This window comes from Tripterygium wilfordii, chromosome 13 (assembly GCF_013401445.1).
Source record: "Tripterygium wilfordii isolate XIE 37 chromosome 13, ASM1340144v1, whole genome shotgun sequence".
NCBI lineage: Eukaryota > Viridiplantae > Streptophyta > Magnoliopsida > Celastrales > Celastraceae > Tripterygium > Tripterygium wilfordii.
The window spans coordinates 192,218-215,313 of record NC_052244.1 but is presented as its reverse complement, the minus strand read 5'-3'; the positions used below and the strand labels follow the sequence as shown (position 1 = coordinate 215,313).

At 38.0% G+C, this 23,096-nt stretch overlaps 5 protein-coding genes and 1 pseudogene across 5 annotated transcripts; 2 read left to right on the top strand and 4 right to left on the bottom strand.

The window, feature by feature from the left end:
• Positions 1-1,778: 1,778 nt before the first annotated feature.
• LOC120013402 (F-box protein At4g12382-like) lies at positions 1,779-2,941 on the bottom strand. The gene is made up of 2 exons (XM_038865194.1): positions 2,810-2,941; positions 1,779-2,356 (listed from the first exon to the last, which is right to left on the bottom strand). Exon 2 carries the CDS (start codon positions 2,288-2,290, stop codon positions 1,826-1,828), a length of 465 nt encoding a protein of 154 aa, XP_038721122.1. The 5' UTR covers positions 2,291-2,356; positions 2,810-2,941; the 3' UTR covers positions 1,779-1,825.
• Positions 2,942-6,755: 3,814 nt separating this feature from the next.
• On the top strand, positions 6,756-7,870 carry LOC120013407. Its single transcript, XM_038865197.1, has 2 exons — positions 6,756-7,383; positions 7,485-7,870. Exons 1-2 carry the CDS (start codon positions 7,100-7,102, stop codon positions 7,549-7,551), a joined length of 351 nt encoding a protein of 116 aa, XP_038721125.1. The 5' UTR covers positions 6,756-7,099; the 3' UTR covers positions 7,552-7,870.
• Positions 7,871-11,344: 3,474 nt separating this feature from the next.
• Positions 11,345-13,512, bottom strand: LOC120013406 (annotated as a pseudogene).
• Positions 13,513-14,349: 837 nt separating this feature from the next.
• LOC120013405 (actin-depolymerizing factor 2) lies at positions 14,350-16,210 on the bottom strand. The gene is made up of 3 exons (XM_038865196.1): positions 16,055-16,210; positions 14,969-15,234; positions 14,350-14,881 (listed from the first exon to the last, which is right to left on the bottom strand). Exons 1-3 carry the CDS (start codon positions 16,055-16,057, stop codon positions 14,731-14,733), a joined length of 420 nt encoding a protein of 139 aa, XP_038721124.1. The 5' UTR covers positions 16,058-16,210; the 3' UTR covers positions 14,350-14,730.
• A 901-nt stretch (positions 16,211-17,111) lies between these two features.
• On the top strand, positions 17,112-19,605 carry LOC120013403 (organelle RRM domain-containing protein 2, mitochondrial). Its single transcript, XM_038865195.1, has 3 exons — positions 17,112-17,345; positions 18,990-19,058; positions 19,152-19,605. Exons 1-3 carry the CDS (start codon positions 17,222-17,224, stop codon positions 19,385-19,387), a joined length of 429 nt encoding a protein of 142 aa, XP_038721123.1. The 5' UTR covers positions 17,112-17,221; the 3' UTR covers positions 19,388-19,605.
• A 368-nt stretch (positions 19,606-19,973) lies between these two features.
• Positions 19,974-22,678, bottom strand: LOC120013401. The gene is made up of 4 exons (XM_038865193.1): positions 22,660-22,678; positions 22,248-22,360; positions 21,396-21,759; positions 19,974-20,621 (listed from the first exon to the last, which is right to left on the bottom strand). The coding sequence occupies exons 3-4, from the start codon at positions 21,753-21,755 to the stop codon at positions 20,217-20,219; spliced, it is 765 nt and encodes a 254-aa protein (XP_038721121.1). The 5' UTR covers positions 21,756-21,759; positions 22,248-22,360; positions 22,660-22,678; the 3' UTR covers positions 19,974-20,216.
• Between the last annotated feature and the right edge of the window lie 418 nt (positions 22,679-23,096).

The following is a 23,096-nucleotide window of genomic DNA, read 5'->3' as shown; positions in this document are numbered from 1 at the left end:
GCTTGTGAGAAACCCCTTCAGAAATAATCTCGGATATAGGCAAGGGAAACACGTCCTCTAAATCATCTTGAGAATTTGTATAATAAGGTGTTACTTCTTCAAACATAACATCTCTGGAGACAAATAATCTTCGAGAATCAGGATGATAACATTTATACCCTTTCTGGGTCGAAGAATACCCCAGAAAAATACACTTAGCAGCTCGGGCATCAAGCTTATCACGATGACCTGCTTGTATATGCACAAAGCAAGTGCAACCAAATACTTTCAAGTGAGACACATCAATAGTTTTCTCCTGCAAAACTTCAAGGGGAGATTTAAAAGACAACACTCGGCTCGGAAGCCGATTAATGATATAAACTGCTGCTAATACTCCATAAGACCAAAAAACTTTTGGAACATGCATGTGAAGCATCAAAGCACGAGTTTTTTCCAACAAGTCTCTATTTTTGCGTTCTGCTACTCCGTTCTGTTGAGGAGTACCAACACAACTAGTCTGATGCACAATGCCATGAGAATATAAATACTGTGTCATATTTTTAGACATGAATTTTGTGCCATTATCAGAACGAAGTGTTTGAATTTTAGAGGAAAATTGAGTCTGAACAAGCATATGAAAATCTTTGAAGATATTCATAACTTCACCTTTTGATCTCAACAAGTACACCCAAGTAACACGTGAGAAATCATCAATAAATGTAACAAAGTATTTAAAACCATCAATTGATTCAAGAGTAGGTCCCCAAACATCGGAGTGAACAAGTTCAAACATTCTAGTAGTTCTAGAAGAAGAAGACACAAAAGGTAATCTAGTAGATTTTGACAAATGACAAATTTCACAAGAAAAATAATTGGTATCAACATTTGGCAACAATTTAGTGAGAATATTATCTGAAGGATGTGCTAAACGTTGATGCCAGAGAACATGATCTGCCGAGGAAGAAGGACAAAACGAGACTTGAGTACTTTTGCTAGGTTGAAAATTTCCTGAGAAGTAGTAGAGACCTTGTAGAAAAAATCCTCTACCAATGATCTTCTTGGTGACAAGATCTTGAAAAAGTACCTCATGAGGAAGAAATATAAAACAACAATTTAAAGCTTGAGTGAGTTTTCTAACCGAAAGTAACTTGACTGGAAAAGATGGAACATATAAAGCCATTGAAGTCACATCTTTAGACAACAATTTAAGTTTACCTTCACCAAGAACAGGAACACCATTCCCATTGGCAATTGACACATGGGATGGAGTAGAAAATTTTTTGAAGTCAGACAAATTGGTTAATTTATTTTTCATATGATCGGTGGCACCAGAATCAACAATCCAAAAATCATGCACGGTATTAAATTCTATAGCAGTAGAAAATGCACTGAAAATACCTTCAAGGTTGTCATTGGATTGATGTCCCGAGTCTGATAAGAACCCAACAAACTTACCAAGGAGGGTTGTGGAATTAGAGTGTCCTATACCAGAAGCTCCATGTATTGAATTTGAGGTGTAATTTACTCTTCCCTTCTCCTGAAGATAGGTTGCAAACTCATTTATAAGGGAAATTGGATTTGAGGTGTAATTTACCATATCTCCCTGTAATGTTTCTACAACATGACCTGCTCCGATACCATGTAGAAAAATAGGAGCAATTGTAGAGAAGAATAGAGGCAATATTTGGTGTGTATGTATATTGATTTAACATTACAATTACAACCTCATATATATAGGGATCAAACATTACACCCTAAGACAAATGTTCCATAATTTGAGGAGCAAATTATGGGACAAAGGTTCCATAATTTGAGGAGCAAATTATGCCATAATTTGAGGAACAAATTATGCCATAATTTGAGGATTTAATGTCAATATACCAGAGAATGCATCACACCAAGGAAGGTCAATCCGTGCTTGTGAGACTGGATTGAAGAAAAATAGTGACGGTGAAGGATTTGTAGAATATAGTAGGAGCCACCCATGCTTAGAAAGCAAACACCGAGGGCGAGTAGTCCCTGCTGATAACAATGGGGCGTCAATGGTATAAATGAACCCACTAGAAGGGTCCCCAATCTTCCATTGAGCAGATTTTCTTCTTGGGTTTCTTAAGAACATGAGCCAAAGTGATTCGGTTGTAAATTGCAGTGGGCAGCAAATTTTTGACACCAAACGCCACTCCTTACAAACAGCACGAAAAGAAAGATGATCAGCAATGGTCAGTTTCTTTCCTATCAGGACCAGGACGTGATACGGTAGATCGGACCAGCATCTCATATCATGAAGTACTCTTTTTGCTGCATTCTCCATCTTCAATAGGATGCTTTTCTATAACCCAAGTCTGTGAATCACCAAGGGGTTTGGGATAAAAAGTACCTAAACATAAAAATAATATAATATTGAAACGTACAGTAGTGGAGAGGTTAGCTTCATACTATTAGGAAAAAGTAGTTAGTTCCAGTTACAACTATATAAACTCTTCCTAACTTGTCTTTGCAGATTCATATAGCCTTATTTGGATCACTTCTTCTTTTTCAACAAAAAAAGCTTTTGATTAGATATTATGACTATAGGCTATTTGATATCAGTAGCAACAATTCATTATACAAAATCCAATCTATAACCCTTTTACTACGGAGTTAACTAATGAAGAAAAAGGGAACTAGTTCATCGCAAGAATAAAGCTTTTCCACCATGGAATGATAATTAATACCATCTGATAAAGCAATAATGAAGATTGGATGAGAACAATATCAACTGGATGAAAATTACGTAAGAGAATAAAACATATTCGTAAGTGCTGCAATAGTGTAACTAATTTGCGATTACCTGAGCTAAATTGTCGTGGACGAGAAGGAGGAGCTGGAAATTGAGAAAGCGATCGTTTGGTTAGATGGGTGATGGCCGGGTAGAGGAGACTAGGGCTACTTCTGTTGTTTTGGTAATTGTCGCTTAAAAGGAAATACTTATATACTTAAGAATATGCTTATAATTGGGCCGCGATGCTCATGCAGAAGAGACTGATATGGAAGCCACGCAGGTTTCTTGCATCCTGGAAGATTACGTGAAAGATATTCCAAATATTGGTAGAATGAAGAGTTTCCCTGAATCAACTAGCAAGGACCCTAAAGGATACCAATTCCTATTAATTAGCTATTGACTCTAAAGGATATTCCAAATATTGGTAGATTGTGATTCCGGCCATGAGCCAATGGATTGTAGGTTAATTTTGCGTTGACCTGTGGGATTTGCTGAGAAGATAACCTAAGGCGTGACTTTGTTGGGCTTGACTATATGACATGTGGGCTTTGTTGAGAATATAGTCTAGGGCGTAAGCCTGTTGGGCTAGACTATATGGCTTGAGGTCTTTGTTGTGAATATAACTATATAATCTTAGTGAGAAGATATCCTTAGCCCTGAAGTATTCCAATTTATTTTTATTTAAAAAATAAAAAAGCTAAATTATCGGGCAAATAGGATTAGGTGTTTGGTCTTGTTTTCATGACATATTGTTGGTGACATTTTTTTTTATTATAAATATGATTACTATATTAATTGGTAGGTTACAAGCCTTGATTTACTGTTTTCATATATCCTGCTTTTTAATAGACCATATCTAACAAGTAGGCCCAATGGGCCATGACTTCTGGAAGCCCCTTCCCTTTTTCACTTGTTGTTTTGTTTTGTTGGAAGCATTTTAATTATATCATTCGGGCTGGTTGGGGAAATGGTTTCAAATCTCAATGCTGCTGCTTCTTTCACAGATTTGATCTTCTAAATGGTGGAGTATCCAAAACATTATTGAGAATATACATTAAATTTGAAAGTTCATCTTCATCTAGGACATTTGGCACGTCTGATTACTTTTAGTATTTTTGGTTAATGACAGAAACTGCTAAGCCAAGCCAAGTGTGCAACATCATATCTATGTAGTTTGACAAGGGTAAACTGTTTTTCAGGTCTTGTTGATTTTTTTTTTAAGAAATACTCAGTTAACTACTTAATTGTAATGACCCTGAGACTTTTTTTTTTGGTTATAAATAATTAATCATTTAATTATATTTAAAAAGAAAAAGAAAAAGAAAATCAAGTAACTACTTCTTGATTGATTTGATTAATAGAGGGAGGGGTCTAGCAGTAGATTTTAAAGGATTAAAAACAACAAACGTAACGAAAAGAAAGAAAACAACTTAAACTCCCCCCTCCCCCGGTTGGTGACATACCCACCTCCTCCTTCTTCTAGTCATCATCATCTCCTTCTCCTTCTCCTTCTCCTTCTCCTTCTCCTCCTTCTTCAGCATCATCATCACGCTCCATATCCATCTCATATTCCTCGGAACTATCGTCATCTATGGTGGGCTCTTTCCCCACCACTAACATCTTCACATTTCCTATGTCGTTGCTGCAATGAAATTAAATGACCAAGAATGTATGCCAGATTAAAATAGATTATATGTAAAAGAAAAATGAATCAAAGAGACTGACTAGAAATATCTTACTTCATCCTCGACAAGTCCCTATCGTTCCTAAGAGGATGTAGTTGGCCCATATGATCTTCATATGTGATAAGCTCGAAAGCCTCGTCATCGTAACGGGCCTGATTCGCGCTTCCCACAATTCTGTCTACAGCTCTGGCTAAAACCCCACGGAGCGTGTGGATGTCTTCTGGCATACGCTGATAATCAAGTGTTTTGATCACCTCAACCTTAAAAGTTACAGTGAAGTTCGCCATTACTCCTTTGTCTCCAAATGTCCAACCGATACATATATTTATACACTTAAAAATACTTTCCATTGCATGCGTTACAACACAACTGCAAGCAATGAGTCATTATCAACCAGCTTTGTCGAAACTCCAATCTCGATGGAGTCCCCAATCCCGACGATGGAGTCGATTTTGTGTCTTAAAATCCTTCCACTGCATGCATTACAACTCAACTGCAAGCAATGAGTCATTATCAAGCTTGCTTACCAAAAGAAAAAAAAGAATCATTTATCAATTAACCAACTTTGTCGAAACTCCAATCTCGATGGAGTCCCCAATCCCGACGATGGAGTCGATTTATCCTTCAAAACCTCAAAACTCAATGTAGTTGTTTTCAAGCTAGCTCTGACCGTTTCAATATGGTGCTCAGTTTCTCTCTCCAGTCTCCATCTCCAGCTGGACTACTTCTGTATCTTGGAATTTGATACTCTATATTCTCGTCAGCACTAGACCTAGTTAATGAGAAAGTGTTAGGTGGCATATTTTAAGAAATTTTGATTCAGTATTTAATTTGAAGGTTCTCGTAAATGGATAAACGCATCGAGTCTAGATTTGTTGGCTTTGAAATTATGATGCATCTCTTGGTCTAATTTGAAAGCATGCATGAATTATATTTTTCATTGGGATTTATGCTGTGCCTGTGCCTGTTAAATATTGGACCACGTCTCCTTTCCAAACCCATGCCATGCAGATCGAGTGCATATATATATATATATATGTAAAATTTGTAGTATGTATTTTATGATTCATATGCAAGTGTGCAACCCAGAGCCAGTATGAGGATTAAGATATTCCTGGATTTTTAATACAGTATATTTATAGTTTTGCATAAATTTGTACATCTAAATCTTTTTTAATCCTTTCAATGTGTTTTACGTATTATTTAGTGAATTCCTAGTGAATGTCGAGGTTGGCCAGGCTTGAAAAAGACATGCATGTCTTGGATAAGTGTTGTGTTGTGTTGAAACTTGAAGACCAGTGTTGTGTTGTGTTGTGTTGGGTTCTACTGCATTTCCCTTTCCTTTTCAACATAAGTCGATTTCAATCTCGATAAATGTACTCTCTTTTCCCTAGCATCGTCCATTACACGTAGCCCGATGGAAGATAAAGTGTGTGATTAAACTCACCCGACTACCCAAGACAAGTCAAGTGTGTGTATTTACTTTTAGTTATTTCTCTCTCGTGTTTGTGGTTATTGCCAAGTGTGCGACACCACATCTTCTACTTGTATCTATGCCATGGGGAGTAGTTGATGAGGGTAACATCTTTTTTTATTGGTCTTATTAAAATTAACTTAACTGTGGTTGACTTGATCCTTACACTTTTTCTTACTAATTAACTACTCCCTATTTAATTAGTATATATATTTAAAAAGAAAAAGAAAATCAACTAACCCTACTTTTTCCATGGATTTGATTAATAGAGGGAGGGCTGGGTTTTACGCATCATTCATTCCATATCGGCAACAAAACAAACACTGTTAAATAAGATTCCCTTCTTTATAGTCAGATAACAACGACAACAACAAAGAACAAACACTAGTTTTTAAAGCTCCAATATCGATCTATTTCAAAATCCCAACTCGTCGACTTCAACCAGCTCGCTTCCTTCCTCGACTACTCTGTCCACTTCTCTTTTTGGCTCTCCAATGGCTTTCAAACGTCAATTTGATTTCATCACCAACCCATTTCAAGTTACACGCAGTATTCACCTTCATTATTATCACAAGGACGAGCTCAACATCCCAACTCGTCGATCCATTTCAACCATCTCCCTTCCTTCCTCGACTACTCTGTCCACTCCTCCTTTTTTTGGCTCTCCAATGGCTTTAAAAGGTCAATTTGATTGCATCACCTACCCATTTCAAGTTACACGTAGTATTCAGCTTCATTATTATCATAAGGACGAGGTCAAAATCCAAACTCGTCCATTTCAACCAGCTCCCTTCCTTCCTCGACTACTCTGCCCACTTCTCTTTTTGGCTCTCCAATGGCTTTCAAAGGTCAATTTGATTTCATCACCTACCCATTTCAAGCTACACGTAGTATTCAGCTTCATTATTATCATAAGGATGAGGTCTAAATCCCAACTCGTCGATTTCAACCAGCTCCCTTCCTTCCTCGACTACTCTGCCCACTTCTCTTTTTGGCTCTCCAACGGCTTTCAAAGGTCAATTTGATTTCATCACCTACCCATTTGAAGCTACACGTAGTATTCAGCTTCATTATTATCATAACGACGAGGTCAGTTAAGTTTGCTTTCATCACATATCCCTCCCGTCTCAAACCCTCTATAAATTGTGTTGAGATGGCTCACTACAGCAGTCGAAAATTTTCAAGTCAAAATTGTGTGTGATGGCTGGTGTCACTGATGAAATCAATTGTCGGTTTAAGCTGACTGTAACATTTACACTAGAGACTGGGAATTTTTCCAACTATAGTCAGGTGGAGAACAGGATCAGGAGACTCTACCATTTCCTCCAAAATCCAGACCTGCGAACAAGAGGTCAGGCAACAAATGCGGTGCTGAGGCAACAGAACATAGAGATCAAGGCCATGATGAGAGGTGGACTTACTCAGCATCTATATGATGGGAAGCTTCATGACATGGTTGATAGTGACAACAACTTAACATGGAGGTGGTTTGGTTTCATTTAATTAGCCTTTTTTGTTTTAAGAATTTGTGCATTGCAAATTGTTTAACTCTTTTTTCTTTTTTTTTTCAAAATGTTTTAAGCAGTGAATTCCAGGTGGAGCCCGTTAATTTCGAGGTGTGCTCCACTGACAAAGACGAAGACGAGACCTGAAGATAGAGCGTTCCTTATTTCGTTGTTTCTCGTCGTGGGTGTGTGTCCGTTGTTTCGTAATTTCTCTCGTTGAGTGTGTGCTAGCGTCGTGTTCGTAGGGGTTGTGTTAGCGAGGCCTCGTGCCTTGAGTTATTTCCCTAATTAGCCAGCCTTTATTTCCCTAATTAGCCAGCCTTTTCCCAAGGATGGCCCAGCAATTGTTAATGAATGAAGCCCTAGTGGGTGCATTAAGGGTACTATTTATTTACATTTACAATACAGGGAAGTTGTTAAGGTTCAACGATGATGCTCAAATATTGGCTATATATATGAAGAAAATTAGTTTTCATCAATCAACGAAAGAGAAAAATCTCACAAGGTAATAAGTTGTTTCATTGTCAATTTCATATCCTTCCTTCATCAATATTCAAACAAGGATTGCTGAAGAGCTATTGCTCCATCACAAGACTCAGAGTAGAAGCAAATAATGTCAAAATGCACTGGATCCATCATATGGTCGACAAACATTTACATTTCCAAGGAATTTAAAGACAACAAAATTCCAACTAGCCTTAGGATTCATATTTCAATCATATTCCATTAACAATAAATAAAGGCTCTACTTTGATCAATATTTATAAGCGTTCTTCGGTTCTTGTAACACAAATAAAATAAAAATAAATTAGAAGCTAATCAATACTACAGTCTCCAACAACATAAGATTAAAATTCAGTGGTAGACCATTTCAGATCTGCTGAAGGTCGACTCCATATGGGTTCAATCCAAAATGAATTATTTCCACGAGGATTACCACAGGTGCGAGGGCAACTCCTCTTGTCCCAAAAATGCCAACCAACAAGTTTATCACCATCTACTGATGCACAGCATGCACCAACTGGCAGGGTATCCACCCAGAACTGGTATTCTTCTCTCAGTAGTTTTCCACTTCCTTCCTTTGTTGGGGATATGGTAATGATTTTTTCACACTTTTCAGAAGATGAAATACATTTGAATGCCTTCCTAAGTAACTTCTTTGGCAATAACTTGTCTCTCATGACTTCTGGACCGTGTGGGAAGGGAATCTCAGACTCCCTAGTGTTCCAGTAAAAAAAAACCTTCATAGAACAAGGCATGGAGAATGGGACCAGTTATCCTTTCGTTTACACGTCTTTTCGTTTTCCAGTTGTTTTCACCCCTCCCAATCATACAGCACTCGTATCTACCTACTCTTCCCAACATCCTAACAGACCATACAACACAATCATGAGATGTCGGAGGTGACGATATGGCAAACACTGGCAAAGATGGGTCTTTTGGTCTATCCCAATTCAAACCAGAGAATGCATCACACCAAGGGAGGTCAATCCGTGCTTGTGATAATGGATTGAAGAAAAACAGTGACGGTGAAGGCTTTGTAGAAATTAGTAGGAGCCAGCCATGCTTAGAAAGCAAACACCGAGTAGTCCTAGCAGATAATAATGGGGCGTCAATTGTATAAATGCACCCACTGGAAGGGTCCCCAATCTCCCATTGAGCGGATCTTCTTCTTGGGTTTCTTAAGAACATGAGCCAAAGCGATTCGGTTGTAAATTGCACTGGGCAGCAAATTTTTGACACCGAACGCCAGTCCTTGCAAACAGCACAAAAAGAAAGATGATCAACAATGGTCAGTTTCTTTCCTATTAGGACCAGGATGTCATACGGTAGATCGGACCAGCATCTCATATCCATCTTCAATAGGATGCTTTTCTATAACCAAAATCAGTGAATCACCAAGGGGTTTGGGATTAAAAGTACCTAAAAATAAAAATAATATTGGAACAATGGAGAGGATATGATGCAGCACGGCACACGCACGCCACGAGCCCAAGTGAAGGGTGGCAATCCACAAGGTCTGAGCAGGCCCACACCAGAGGGAACTGGCAAACCAGCCCAGCCAAACAACAGCAGCCAAAGCCCAACCGACACCCACACGCAAGCATGGGCCGGCTGTAACCAAGGCCCAGAGGGCAAATCCCCCTGAAAACCTTGGCTACTAGAGTAAGGATTGCTCCTTACTATATACTGCGGTTTGAACCTATTCTTACCCGATGTGGGATTCCGCATCATACTCCCCCACTTAGAACTCGCGCGTCCACGTGCGACCGTACTGCCAACAACCCACCCGAGTCCACGGATGGGGGCCTCCCGAGTCCACGGGACGAACCTAGGCTCCGATACCAACTGATGCAGCACGGCACACGCACGCCACGAGCCCAAGCGAAGGGTGGCAATCCACAAGGTCTGAGCAGGCCCACACCAGAGGGAACTGGCAAACCAGCCCAGCCAAACAACAGCAGCCAAAGCCCAACCGACACCCACACGCAAGCATGGGCCGGCTGTAACCAAGGCCCAGAGGGCAAATCCCCCTGAAAACCTTGGCTACTAGAGTAAGGATTGCTCCTTACTATATACTGCGGTTTGAACCTATTCTTACCCGATGTGGGATTCCGCATCAGGATAGCTTCATATTAGGAAAAAGTAGTTAGTTCCAGTTACAATTAAACTCATCCTAACTTGTCTTTGCAGATTCACGTAGCCTTATTTGGATTGCTTCTTCTTTTTCAACAAAAAAAGCTTTTGATTAGATATTATGACGATAGGTTATCTGATATCAGTAGCAACAATTCATTATACAAAATCGAATTGTCAAATCCAATCTATAACCCTTTTACTATAGAGTGAACTAATGAAGAGTAGTTGAAGAAAAAGCAACTAATTCATCGCAAGAATAAAGCTTTTCCACCATAGAATGATAATTAATACCATCTGATAAAGCAATAATGAATAATTAGATGATGACAATATCAATTGGATGAAAATTACATAAGAGAAAAAAAAAAACATATTCAAAATGGTGTAACTAATTTGCGATTACCTGAGCTAAATTGTCGTGGACGAGAAGGAGGAGCTAGAAATTGAGAAAGCGATCGTTTTGTCAGATGGGTGATGGCCGGGTAGAATACACTAGGGCTACTTCTGTTGTTTTGGTAATTGTCGCTTAAAAGAAAATACTTCTATGTTTTTTTTAAGTTAATGGGGTTTGCCGAAAGTCAAAAGCCAAGACGATCAAGGAAGGAGACTGAAGAATGCTTAGACTGATATGGAAGGCATGCAGATTTCCTGCATCCTGGAAGATTACGTGAGAGACATTCCAAACAAAAATATTGGTAGCATTAAGACTTTCCCTTGAATCAAGGACACTAAATGATACCAATTCCCATTTATTAGCTCTTGACCATATTTTATTGCTTTCAATAAGGGTAGCCTTACTTTTCGGCTTGTTTGTTTATGGTTTATGACTTTATTAGCATTTCTAGTTACCATTATTAGCAAAAGTTGACTAAGAAATCTAGGACTATAAAGAGCCACCGTTCGTGATGTTTAGGTATTATGAAAAATTACATGACTTCATTATGCAGTTTGAGCAGACCCATTAAGAACATGCACACGAAATCTCAATTGCCAAATTTATTTAGCGTGTCATTGAAAGAGTCTTTTAAATTTATATCCCAGTGTCATAACCAAAAATTAAATTATTGTATTTTACCCATCACCTCTCGTGTTTTAAAATTTATATACTCCTCATTGATCATTGATTGGGACGTAAACGAGACACAACCTCACACTACAGGCCTGGCCTAAGCTCAAAGTGCAGGAAATCTTCTTAAAACTAGTACCGTATACAGTCCAGAATACCTCATCTACCCAAAGCAAATATTTAATATGTACTCTCTTTGGTTTTCCTTGCAGAATAAAACTACGCATATCGGTGTCAAGATAAAAATATTATGGCCAGAATTCAGAAAAATGGAAAACAACTCAACTGCTATCCAGGCAGAAATTGCGACCATCATGCAGTTTCTGGGACTGTTCTCTTCTAAAGATGTACCTCTTCAATGGCATCATCCATTTACATGCACTCTCAAAGCAATGAAAAGATACAGCAGTTTTAAACCCAACTTTAAGACTTAGCTCATTCATTACTTTATTTGTGAGAACAAATCCAATCTCATGACGATGGTAAAAAATTGGTGAAAGGAGGTTTTTCAGCAGTAAAATATGGATCAGTTTCCAGCTTATTCTTATTTGCAAGGTCCAAACTCCAAACCCATAGCCAACAGCTTGAAAGGGATGTCCATAACAACTAACCTCAAAAGTAGTTGCTCTCATAGAATTTCTTGAGAAATCCAGACAATCCCTCATCTTTGGTATCCAAATCCTGCACAAGACCTTGCCGACCAAAGTACATACTGCCCAATTATGTGATGCCTTTGTTTTGCATGCTCCGTAATGTTGTTCAGTTCTTCCATTCCCTTAAAAAGCAGCAAATCAATCACCTGCAGAATCAGGCAGAAGGGCAAAATTTTAAATAGTAGCTCCATCTTTTCATATTTTCTTCAGAAATTGCAATATAAAAAGAGGCTCTCTTTAACTCCAAATAACACTAAATTTAAGTCACTAAAGATTAGTAATTTATTTTGGTGCCACAACTACCCACTCAACTGATGTTAAACAGTCATTTGCAAGCGTCTAAGAAGCTAGAAGATTTCTTTCGGGTCCTTTAATAACATAAAATGAAATAGAATTCATCCGGCAAGTGAACATACTTCTACCTATGCCATTCATACCACCCCAACTTGCTCACATATAAACAATAGTTTACGATGCCACTATTCAGAAAATGCACTCATTTGCACCCAAACGGATCATTAGACATTAGTCATTTAAGAAAAACTCTCTCATAGCTCCACGTTGCACAATCCATTGCTAAATCTCTTTTAATTGAACGGTGAGGAATAGTTATTGATAAGAGGCAAGGCACCAAGTAGGTGCCAGTACCACCCATAACAAACCAACAGAACGAGGTTCTAAGACATTGTTTAGCACATTTATCGATTTACATTGACGTTCATACTAAACCAAAAAATATGGAGTATTCAATCATATTTGCTCAGTAACTCTTAACAGTGTCTCAACCCACTTCAAGAACCCTTCCACTTCTTGCCTTCCAAACAAACCACAAAAACACTACTCTATTCCTACTACACATAATACATAAACTGGTAAGTGGTAACAATTCTCCTTTTTCATCAAATTCTCTAAGTTGGAGTGTAAAATACAGCATTTTCATATGCTGAATCATCCATCGTTCACTACTAGCCCTATATGCTTCCATCACTACCCACCACCAAATACTACTTTATTCAATTCTAAATCTCCAGAACAAATGAACAACCAACATATATTTACCAGAAGACCCTGTGGCTTGAAACCCAAAACTGGAACATACTACGGGAAGTCGGGAAGATGACCATCTGTCATAGGACTGATAAACTGTATGTAAATTTCCTGACTTTCGGAGCAGTACATTTGTTTTGCAAAACACAGAAGGAAAAAGGAAAGAAGAGAGAAACACACAGAGAGAGGCAAACATACTCAACTCTAGCAGCATCAATTTCCTAACTTTAGAAAATCTTAAGCCGAATACGAGCCAGTCTACTCTAATTTAACATTAATTCGTGCATTAACTCTCAATTCAATTCATTCTCTTTCGCCCGCAATTGAGTAACAATCAACTTCACATCTAAGAGAAAGGATCCAAGAGAGAGGGGGAGGAAAGGAAATACCTTGGGATTGGTTACAGTAGAGTTCTTGCGGATCTCGGAGGCGATAGTAGAGCGGAGCTGGGAGGGGGTAACGACGTCTTGAAGGTTGTAGATTTCCATTACACTAGGAATGGATCTGCAGGACGATCTGAAGAAATCAAACATCCGGACCCTGGCTTCCTCCAGAGAAATCGAGTTCGCCGGAACCTTCACAGCTTTCAAGGTAAAGGCCATTTTCCAAACGCAATCACCCGGTGAGTCGCTTCCGAGTTATTTCTATTTGTATGCAGTTGCAGAGTTGAAATCAAATAGATAGTTAAGTTCGGTGTCATACTCAATGGGCCATTGAATGGCAGGTAAGATAAACATGTTTTGCTTCCAAGCGTGAGCTTACCTACTATTACAGAGGTTCTTTGAGTATTTGCCCAGCCCAGCCCAGCACATATTTGGGCTTAAAAAGTGTTAAGGTCCATTTGTATTCGGTTGTCACTGCTGAAAGCCCATATAGAAGCATAGCAACGAGAAATGAAAATAATTAGTACATGCATATTTTTATATCTCTAGTTGGTCTGGCTTGCTGTTGTTGCGGATCAACAAACTATCATATCCCTATGTTGAATTGTAATAACTAATCTAGTCTAGTTACATTGATAATGTGGATTCAGCTAGATGTACATGTTCAGTTGTTCACACACACTGGAGAAAAAAACTGCAAGGATTCTTCAGAAGATTTACTAGATAATTGAAAGCATTAACACCAAGTTTTATCAACTACGACCGCAAGAAAGCAAAGCACGTGATTCAATGGCTCTCATTGAATTATCCTGTTTTAGGACAGGCTGAACCCTTACAACTTGAACAGAAAACACAAGATTCACCAAAACTGAAAGAAACATGCAACATACAAGAAATAAGATTCACCATCACCGATGCACTGCTAAACAGTAACACAATAAATAATCTATAACTAGTCTCACATATCACCATATCAATCCTTGATAGTTGATAACCCTTTGTTCAACACCTGAAGAGTGTTAATAATAATCCAAAATCAATCACACTTTGATCTTGTTGACAAAGTTCTACCTAGAGAATTCGAGACATAAGACAAGTAGATTCAATGATGATACTCTCCGTGCAATACAAAGTAAAGACAATAAAACAAGCAAATCACCCCAAAAAATAAAGCCCTCTCAATATTCCTACTTCAATGGAAAGTATTTCCAACATTCCAAGGTAAACTGACCAAATATTTGAAATTTATAGAAAAAGTGGCATCTAATGCAACACCTTCACAGACCGATACATATTACCCTCTCAGAAATAAGGCTTAAGAGAACAACCAGAGAGAGAGAGAGGGTTTTACAAATCACAATCACAACAAGATTCCAGAGACAACTGATGCATGTTCAAGATGAAGTAAAAAATTACAGTAAGACTTGGATATCAGTACCATAGAAATCAGCCAAGCTTATCATCCAAAAAACTATAAACATTTCACCCAAGTAGACCATATAAAAGAAGTTCCTGCCTGAAGAACTATCCTTCATGTTTAGTTGGCACGGCTTTTAAAGACATCAAGACCCATCTCACTTGGATCAGTGGCTTGCAACTCTATCTGAATTCCATCAAGCTCTCTCCTAAATCTATCCTTGGAACTTGCATAAATCATCTTGCTTCTGACCCTTGAGGTGTCAGGTGACCTTCACACATAAGATTTGAGTGATTAGTGCAATGATTAGAAATAATGAAATTAATGGTTAACCAACAAGTTTGAAAATTAACATTACCATGCAATGAAGAAAATCCTGCTTTTTGGGACATTCTCTTCAGTCAAAAAATCAAAGTCATAGACAGCATAACGACACTCATCAGCAGGAAGGCTTGCAGTGAAATCCTCGTAGCCTTGGGCAGGCTCCCCAAGCTTCTCCACAACAACCTGCTTTTGCTTCTCCTCGATCTTGTATACGATAAACCGATATGTTCTTTTCGCCTTGAGCTCCAAAAATTTCAACTTGCAGTCATCATGGACTGCCATACCAGACGCTGCATTGGCCTGTAAATCACAACTCCATTACCAAATTGATATAACTAATAAAAATTTTGAGCCCCAATTTTTTTTTTCAATAGCCAACTTTCTGTCCACTTGATACTAATCATCATTCTCTGATGAACTCAAACATATAGGACTAACACCAGCTAATAATAACAACAAAATTTAATACTTTATGTTTTGTACTACTATCCATTCCAAGGAAAGTTCGACAGCAAAATAAAAAACACAATCTTTTCTTCTTTTTTACATTTCCAAAGAAGCCAAACAGGTTTCTAACACCACAGTTTGTACAAAGAGCGATAGCTGCTAAAACAATCCATCAAATTGATCCAGGAACAGGTACCAATCAAACAAAATATAGTCTCGTTCGACACCACTTAAAAACTAAAATCCTACTCTTCATGACCACAAGGTTAGCAAAAAAAAAGACCATATCTCAGTAAGATGAAATAATACCAAAGCTCGAAAATCAATCTCGATAGGTGGATCCAATCATCAAATATATATCACTGCAGATCTGATGGCTAACAAACTCTTATAAGGATTACACGAAGAAAATCCACACTAGATGCAAAAAAAAAAAAAAATTAATTAATTAAGAAGAACAATTCTTATATTCAGCCCATAACAATCAGATCGACTACAGATCAAACATCGAATGAAAAACAAGAGATCATAAAGAAAAAATACTCATAGAAAAGATCTGTTTAGTTGCTAATAAATCACGACAAAGACAATAAGAATCGTAAAGTTCTTCCCAGTAAGAAAACCGAAAATAATTCAAATGTAAAGGCAGAAAAGGAGTCCAAAAGCAGCTTACCATTAGGTTCGGCTGCTAGGAGACAGTTACAAAGAACGCGATCAACAAAAGGAGAAGAAACAGCAACGAGTCTTCTCTCCGATCAACAAGGGCTGAGCGGAGATGAAGAAGCCCCCTTTTAATCGGTGGAAATGGAATACAGAAAGACGATATCCTACGGTTGATAAGAGTCTCTGAACACGTGTCATGATCTGAAAAATGACACGCCATTTTTAGGACAAAAGTGGGAATGTACTGTCGTCAGCGTCAAGGGGGTGGTGTGAGCAGTCTTTATTCAAACACACGACAAGCCAGCCAAGCTCCCATCCCCCCGGCTTAGCGAATCCCAACTTAATTAAGATAATATCATTAATTCATTTTATTAGTGTTACCCTAATATTTGTTTCAACCTTTACATATAAGCAAAAAAATTGTTTTCTTTTTTCTGATGCAATAATAATAATAATAATAATAAGTTATCGCAAAATAAAAATATAATTTTTTCGTTTCTTTATTACAGTAGTAAACAAACTTTATTTGGTGAAATTAAATTAAATTTTATCCGAATATATTTCAAATTTTCAAGCCGAATTCGGGGGAACCAAACCGACCGCAGCCTCTAAAAGAGTGGCAAATCGCCTCAGGTTTTGAATATCGAAACGCATTAAAATTTGGGTCCACTGAGATTCCCTTCTGCGTTGATGCAACGCAACCTCTATAAATAAATTTTTTGGACCAAAACAAAAATAATATTAATCAAATAGATGATTTGAATTACAAAGAAAAAAGAAAAGAAAAAGAGTTGGTGATAGGTCAGAGGACACTGATGTGGCTCTAGTATGACTATCCAGACTATTTGAAGCAGGCCTGGGCCTGGCCTATCTTCTCGAGAGAAAAGAATATTCTCAATTTGTTTTTGCCAAAAGGTGTAATAGCCACATTTGTTATAAATATGAAATTCGTTCAATTATTCCAATTTACAAATTCCTTTAATACAAAAATATACCCGGCCTTAGGGTCTTTGGTGGGCTGAGTATGATGTTTGTTCTTCGCGGGCAGACCTAGCCCGGCCCTCAAAATTAGCCGTATGGGCGGGGCAGGCCCACCAAGGCAGCATAGAAGAACTAGGGTTTTATCGCTATTATCGTCGCCCAAAACCCCGAGCCCCGATTCTTCCGTCCTACTTCCATGGCATTTGCTTCCAGTTTCAGACGCGTGCTTGGCGCATCAACCTCTGCGACTTCCTCCATTCTACAATTCGGCTCCATCCGATTCAGTTCCACACTAACCTCTCCCAAACTCTTTGTCAGTGGTACGAATCAAATCTCCCAAGTTTGAATTTTTCTCATGTAGAGTCGTTTTCATGATTCCTTTTCGAAAGCAATGGAGAACACGCTAGCAAAATTTAACAATCTAAGCTTCCGATTTTCATTCTCTCCTGAAAGTTGGGGTTCAGCAAGGGGAGCCTTGTGCTTTCTCCCTCAGAGAAATTTGTAACAGGGTTTGCATGTTTTGCTATTCTTTTTTGTGTATATGATATATGTTCGGGTGCAGTGAGATGAATGATTTTTTTCACTACCACGATTTGTTTCTCCTTGCGCTGTAGGTATTTCTAACACGTTAATACAATCGACTGACACTTTTTCTATTGGTGCATTTCAAGAAAAGTGGGGTGATTTGAGATTGTCGGCGATGAAAAAAAGTTTGGGAGATTGTTGCTGCACCGAAATCCAGAATGATCTTGTTATCATTGATAGTTTCATGCGACCCATTTCCTAGTTATGCATGTAGGAGAAGCTTACAGGGTTGCTAATTTTGATGTAAACTAAGTGTATCTAACTTTTATTACATAAAGATCTATAATTACAAACAATGGAATTTCTCTCACTAGTGTTGCTGTTAAAGGAGATTGGGCTGCTATGGAAATGCTCGGACAAACCCATGGGTGTGAGGCTAGATACTCCTTTCATTTGAATTTAATTGGACAAGCATTCCTGCAAAACAAATGTTATGGATTCTTGTTATCTCTTGTTTCTTCCTTAAATTTATTTATTAAGCTTGTATGAACCCACTTATATGTTGCTTCCCAGCTTTATTTGAATTATTACTGATTTGTGGTTACCTGTTTGTGTAGCTCAGAAGGACGCTGACTTCCTGATTTCCTTGTTTATTCTTTGTCGGGAGGCGTCCGTCTGATCCGTAAAAAATTTAAAATCTAAGTAGATCTACTAGCTTTTCTAAGTTGGAAAAAATGAGTTTGTCTGATGCCCATTCCCGTGGAAGACTGCTGAAAATGAGAGTTGTCTTTGTGGATATTTTATGAATGAAGGTAGTGGAGTCACCATAGTAGATGGGTTTTAGGTTAATATTTCTTATCATTGTAATCCCGTAGAAAGTGTATGTTGTTCACTCACTAGAGTTCCATGAAGCGTTCCTATGGTAGTATGGTGGCTCACTCGATCCACAAACTAAAGCTTCTATAGGACACGTTCTTCTTGGTTAAGTTGAGAATCATGGAGATAGACAGATAGTTAGGTTTATCAGTCACTTATATATGTGGATTCTTTAGGGAATATAAATAACTAAATGACAAACTTTGATGGCTGTAGCTGGCGGGGTCAAGGCTTGTGTTCAAGCCATTGTTGATGTAGGTTTACTTGGATTCCTCTGCCAGATTCATTGTGATAGCTATTGTTAATTTGTTATCCATTTATCTAGTTGCAAGAAATCTACTTTTCATGGAGTATGGAGAGTTGGCCTTGTTGTACATGCTGACTTGTTTGAAAATGTCTACCCTTGTATCAGTTCTTAATTTTTGTTAGTGAGAATCTTTGTATTCACAGAAAAAATGCTGATAATTGTAGGTGATGAGTAACCAAGTATCAGCTATATTTCCATTTATATTACGCATCATTAGTGCTTCTTATGATTGGCTATCATTTGCTAAAATGAACAGGTCTTTCAAGATTAACAACGGATGAGAAGCTCAGAGACGCATTTTCTCCTTTTGGCCAACTTGTTGAAGGTAGATGCGTTATGTTGTTTTCACAACCCAACTTAATACTAAACTCCCTATACTGCTCACTTCCTGACTACTACTGCCTTGATAATTTTGCAGCAAAAGTGATACAAGATCGAATGTCTGGAAGATCAAAGGGGTTTGGTTTTGTTTCTTATGCAACAGTAGAAGAGGCTGAGAAGGCTAGAGAAGGGATGAATGCTAAGTTTTTGGATGGATGGGTTATATTTGTCGACCCTGCCAAGCCAAGAGAGCCCAGGCCTCCAGCTCAACTAGAGCCAGAGCCTTCAGAGAGTGGGTTCAGAACAAACAAGACAGTTGGGTGGTGTGGGTGATTATTGTTATTGTTTGGAAGGTGCTTAAAACACTGCATCCTTATTTATTAGCCAGAGATATATATTTCGGTCATTGAACAGGCGGGGATTATTGATGATTTATTTTGTAACAAATAGAACTCTGAACCTCATCTGTATTGATTCAGATCCGCCTTCATCCAGACTCCATGTTAATTTTCTGATTCTAATTATGATCCATTTGAGATCTTTTGAATGCTTTTACTCGAAAACAATGTAGTGCTAAGGTTGAGCATAGGAAATTTATTCTCGGATTCAAAAACAAAGTATGAGAAATTTATTGATTGGAATTTGCGGCTGATGACTAATTTTTTTCACACCACTCATTGGTTATTTCCAGTGGCATTTACTACAAATTGTGGCATCTGCACCAGTCTTGTATTACAAAAATGCATTGAGCAATTCAAAAAGGGTACGCCAGCATATCTTGAAAGACATTTACCATCCTAAGCTGTTCGACCGTTCAAGAAAAAAATAAGCCAGTTCGTTCTCAAATCATGCAATCATCATGACACAACCATCAAATCCAGTCACGGATTGAGCATTCAGCTATTCTGCGTCAAAAGAATCGTCTGCTAAGTGCTAGCAATCTAAATACTGCCATAAACTATGTCAGCTTGTCCCAAACATTGTAGAACATCGAAAAATCATTACATACTGAAAAACAATATATTTTCCTACTCAAGGGGTCTTTTTAACAACAAATATTTGACAAGCTATCCAAAGTTCAATTACTTTAACCAAATCTCACATGGCACAAAAATTATTTATCCACAAAGCCAGATATAATGTCCTGAAATCAGGCTTAAGCTCATAAAGCCTCAGCTACCGAATAATGCATATTGGAGACTGATTTCTTGAGGAAGCTGCTCCCGCAATAGTCGGGGCTACCAATACCAAAACCATCAGAATCATCAGGAGGACACAAATCCAATGATCTATAGGACTTGTCATTTCTAGCCACCATGCGCACTTGTTGCTTTTTCTCTTTACCGTGAGAGAAGTTGCCTTTCTGCCCTTTCTTTCCATTTTTCTTCTTCTTGTTATATTCGTCATCACTCTTGCCTTTCCTGCACTTCCGTTGTTTTGTGCCTCTACTGATACAGTGTGATAAAGAGGTAGGGGGCGGATCATACACATCAGCGGCCCAATTCACGGCGAGCTTCGTGAGTGGTAGCCCCTGTTTCTCCCGACTTCCTTTCATGGCAGACACAAGCTGCAAAAGGAAAATATGATCACAACTTGGCATTTACTACAATGGCAAAAATCATTTTCATCACTAAAATTACGTAGGATTATATATGTATATATACTTTATAAATCCTTCCCAAGTAAATGGCTGCTACAAACATGTACTTTTTCTGCCACATTGAAATTCACAAAAATCATTGCCAACCTATCTTTTCCAAACCTCAGAAAGAGTGTATCTGCCCACAAGTATGATTAGCTAACTATTAATAAAGATATTGACGGAAGTGAGTCTCTCAGAGAGAGAAAGCATTTAGCTTGCAACTTATCAATTTATAGCTAGAAGGAAACCTACCTTGACCTATTAGACAACAAAATAAGAGAGGCAATCAACTATCAACTATGTTTCCATCATCAGATATAGGAGTAGCGAGGACATAAACATATGATGGATATCTATCACCTAATTGATAACATATGGATGAATATCTACCACCTAATTGCTGCTTTCAAAGATTACTTACACCTCAATCAAAATAGGCAGATGAGAAAATTGATACAATGAAGAAAAATGACAGATTCCACAAAGAACAGGAAACTCAACCAGTAAACGAACACGTACACATCCGTTGTAAAATAAAAGTACATAGAAACCCTTTCTAACAAAAAGTATCATTATGTTATTTGAGATGCATCCTATCCAATAAAGCAATACAAAATAGTCTAATTAACCAAGAAACAATATGAAACCAACAATTTGATCACATCACAAAGCCAGTGAAAAATACAAGAGAAAACTTACAGGCAGTGATGTTGAACGTTGCATCCGTTCTTCTGAGAACAACTGCCGTAAAGCTGCTTCAGGATCATCGTCTTCTTCGTTTGAAGAGGAGATAGAAGATAGCATCTTACCATTACCTGGGAAAGTTGCACTCTTGCCCAAAACCTTCTGACCAATTTCAGTCTGATATGTACTAAGCTCACCATATTCCTCCACCGCGTTGCTGTCGTCTTCAAAAGCAGATGCAGCCTGTTCTTCGATATTCAAGAACTCATCAAGATTGCTCTCAAAGTGATTTACCAAATCATCAGCAGTTTCACGGAAACATTGCTTTCCACGAGACTTGCCACGTGGGCTGTCGAAGTCAGAGACTGTCTCCATCTTGCTGTAACCAAAAGAAAGGGAACAAAAGACTAACAATAAGCACACCGAAAAATTATCCAGTAAACATTATCACACGGATGTGATAAGGCTATATGGCAATTATCATGCATAATTCACACAATAAAGTGGAAATGTGTTAATTTCCACATATAAGAGCTAGCCATTTTCATGCCAGATAGAAAACGTGAAACTGGGAGCAGTATTTTTATATTATAAATACTAAATCCAAAGAGGGAAAACATTGTACGTTAAGTTTTTGTTTTTTTCTAAATGATTCTGAATCTTAGTTCCTTGCAAATCCACCAAAAACTATAAGACACATAACCTTCAACGATGTCAAGGCGACAAACCACAGTAAGTAGATTTCATAAACAGACAAGTAATTCAAATCCCTTAAATAATCAATCCCACGAATTCATAGCTAGAATTCTAACAAATAACAAGGGTTAAATAAACAAAATCATAAACGGATGTAAAACAAGACAATACCTTCGATTATGTGAAGACAACAGTAACCTTGTACGTGATTCCCCGGCCAAATTTCTCAGTAGTCCTCTCCTCTCGTGACGAAGGCGAAAAGAAACAAGAAGAAACCGAGAACCCTAGAAGAACAATGAAGGAAAACAATAAAAGAAGCTAATCAAACCCTAATGTTAAGAAAGATTACCACGTCGATCACTTTTTTCAAGATGTTTCAAACGATGAGAGTACAATCCACCATTAAACAGCGTTGAATAAGGAACCAATAAGAATTCAATGGGTACCGAAGGCATTATATCGATGCTCTTCGAAACCCTATACGATTACCGCGAAAACCTTAGCTGCGGCAACCCTTTTCCCGACAAGAGTTAAAAAAAAGGAATTCGACTGAAACAGGGAGAGCTGGAAATTGAGATCGTACTGAGATGGAGACCCAAAACCAAAAGCCAAAAGAATCGTTTAGTGATAATCATCCATGACACGCAAACCCTAGATATATATAGAAACAGCCACGGAGTTGGCAAGATATTTGGGTGAGATGGGGTGGGCCGATGTGGCTCTCATAATATTCTGGGTTTGGCCAAATTTATACAAATACATATTGTTGTATCATTGAAACTTTAGTCACATCCCGATTTTTACTAAAGACACATCGTCAACGGGATGATCAACTTAATTAAATATGGTCAACATAAATTGGAGTGTCTTTAATAAAAACCGGGATATGACTAAAGTTTCCATTATTGGGAACCAAATTCCATTTTGCTTTACAGAAATGAGTTTAGAAATTCAATTTCTCTTGACAACACACAATTAGCACAAATGACAAAACTTGCTCCCTTCGCCTGCATATGCATC

Excerpts from the sequence above, each read along its gene's own strand:
- LOC120013401 (XM_038865193.1), bottom strand. The coding sequence starts at position 21,755 with ATGGAGACAGTCTCTGACTTCGACAGCCCACGTGGCAAGTCTCGTGGA. Across the intron at positions 20,622-21,395 it reads AACGTTCAACATCACTGCCT|CTTGTGTCTGCCATGAAAGG; the intron begins GTAAGTTTTCTC and ends TTCCTTTTGCAG.
- LOC120013402 (XM_038865194.1), bottom strand. The coding sequence starts at position 2,290 with ATGGAGAATGCAGCAAAAAGAGTACTTCATGATATGAGATGCTGGTCC.
- LOC120013407 (XM_038865197.1), top strand. The coding sequence starts at position 7,100 with ATGGCTGGTGTCACTGATGAAATCAATTGTCGGTTTAAGCTGACTGTA. Across the intron at positions 7,384-7,484 it reads GACAACAACTTAACATGGAG|TGAATTCCAGGTGGAGCCCG; the intron begins GTGGTTTGGTTT and ends TGTTTTAAGCAG.
- LOC120013405 (XM_038865196.1), bottom strand. Across the intron at positions 14,882-14,968 it reads AGGATTTTCTTCATTGCATG|GTCACCTGACACCTCAAGGG; the intron begins GTAATGTTAATT and ends TTATGTGTGAAG.
- LOC120013403 (XM_038865195.1), top strand. The coding sequence starts at position 17,222 with ATGGCATTTGCTTCCAGTTTCAGACGCGTGCTTGGCGCATCAACCTCT. Across the intron at positions 17,346-18,989 it reads TCCCAAACTCTTTGTCAGTG|GTCTTTCAAGATTAACAACG; the intron begins GTACGAATCAAA and ends TAAAATGAACAG. Across the intron at positions 19,059-19,151 it reads TTTTGGCCAACTTGTTGAAG|CAAAAGTGATACAAGATCGA; the intron begins GTAGATGCGTTA and ends ATAATTTTGCAG.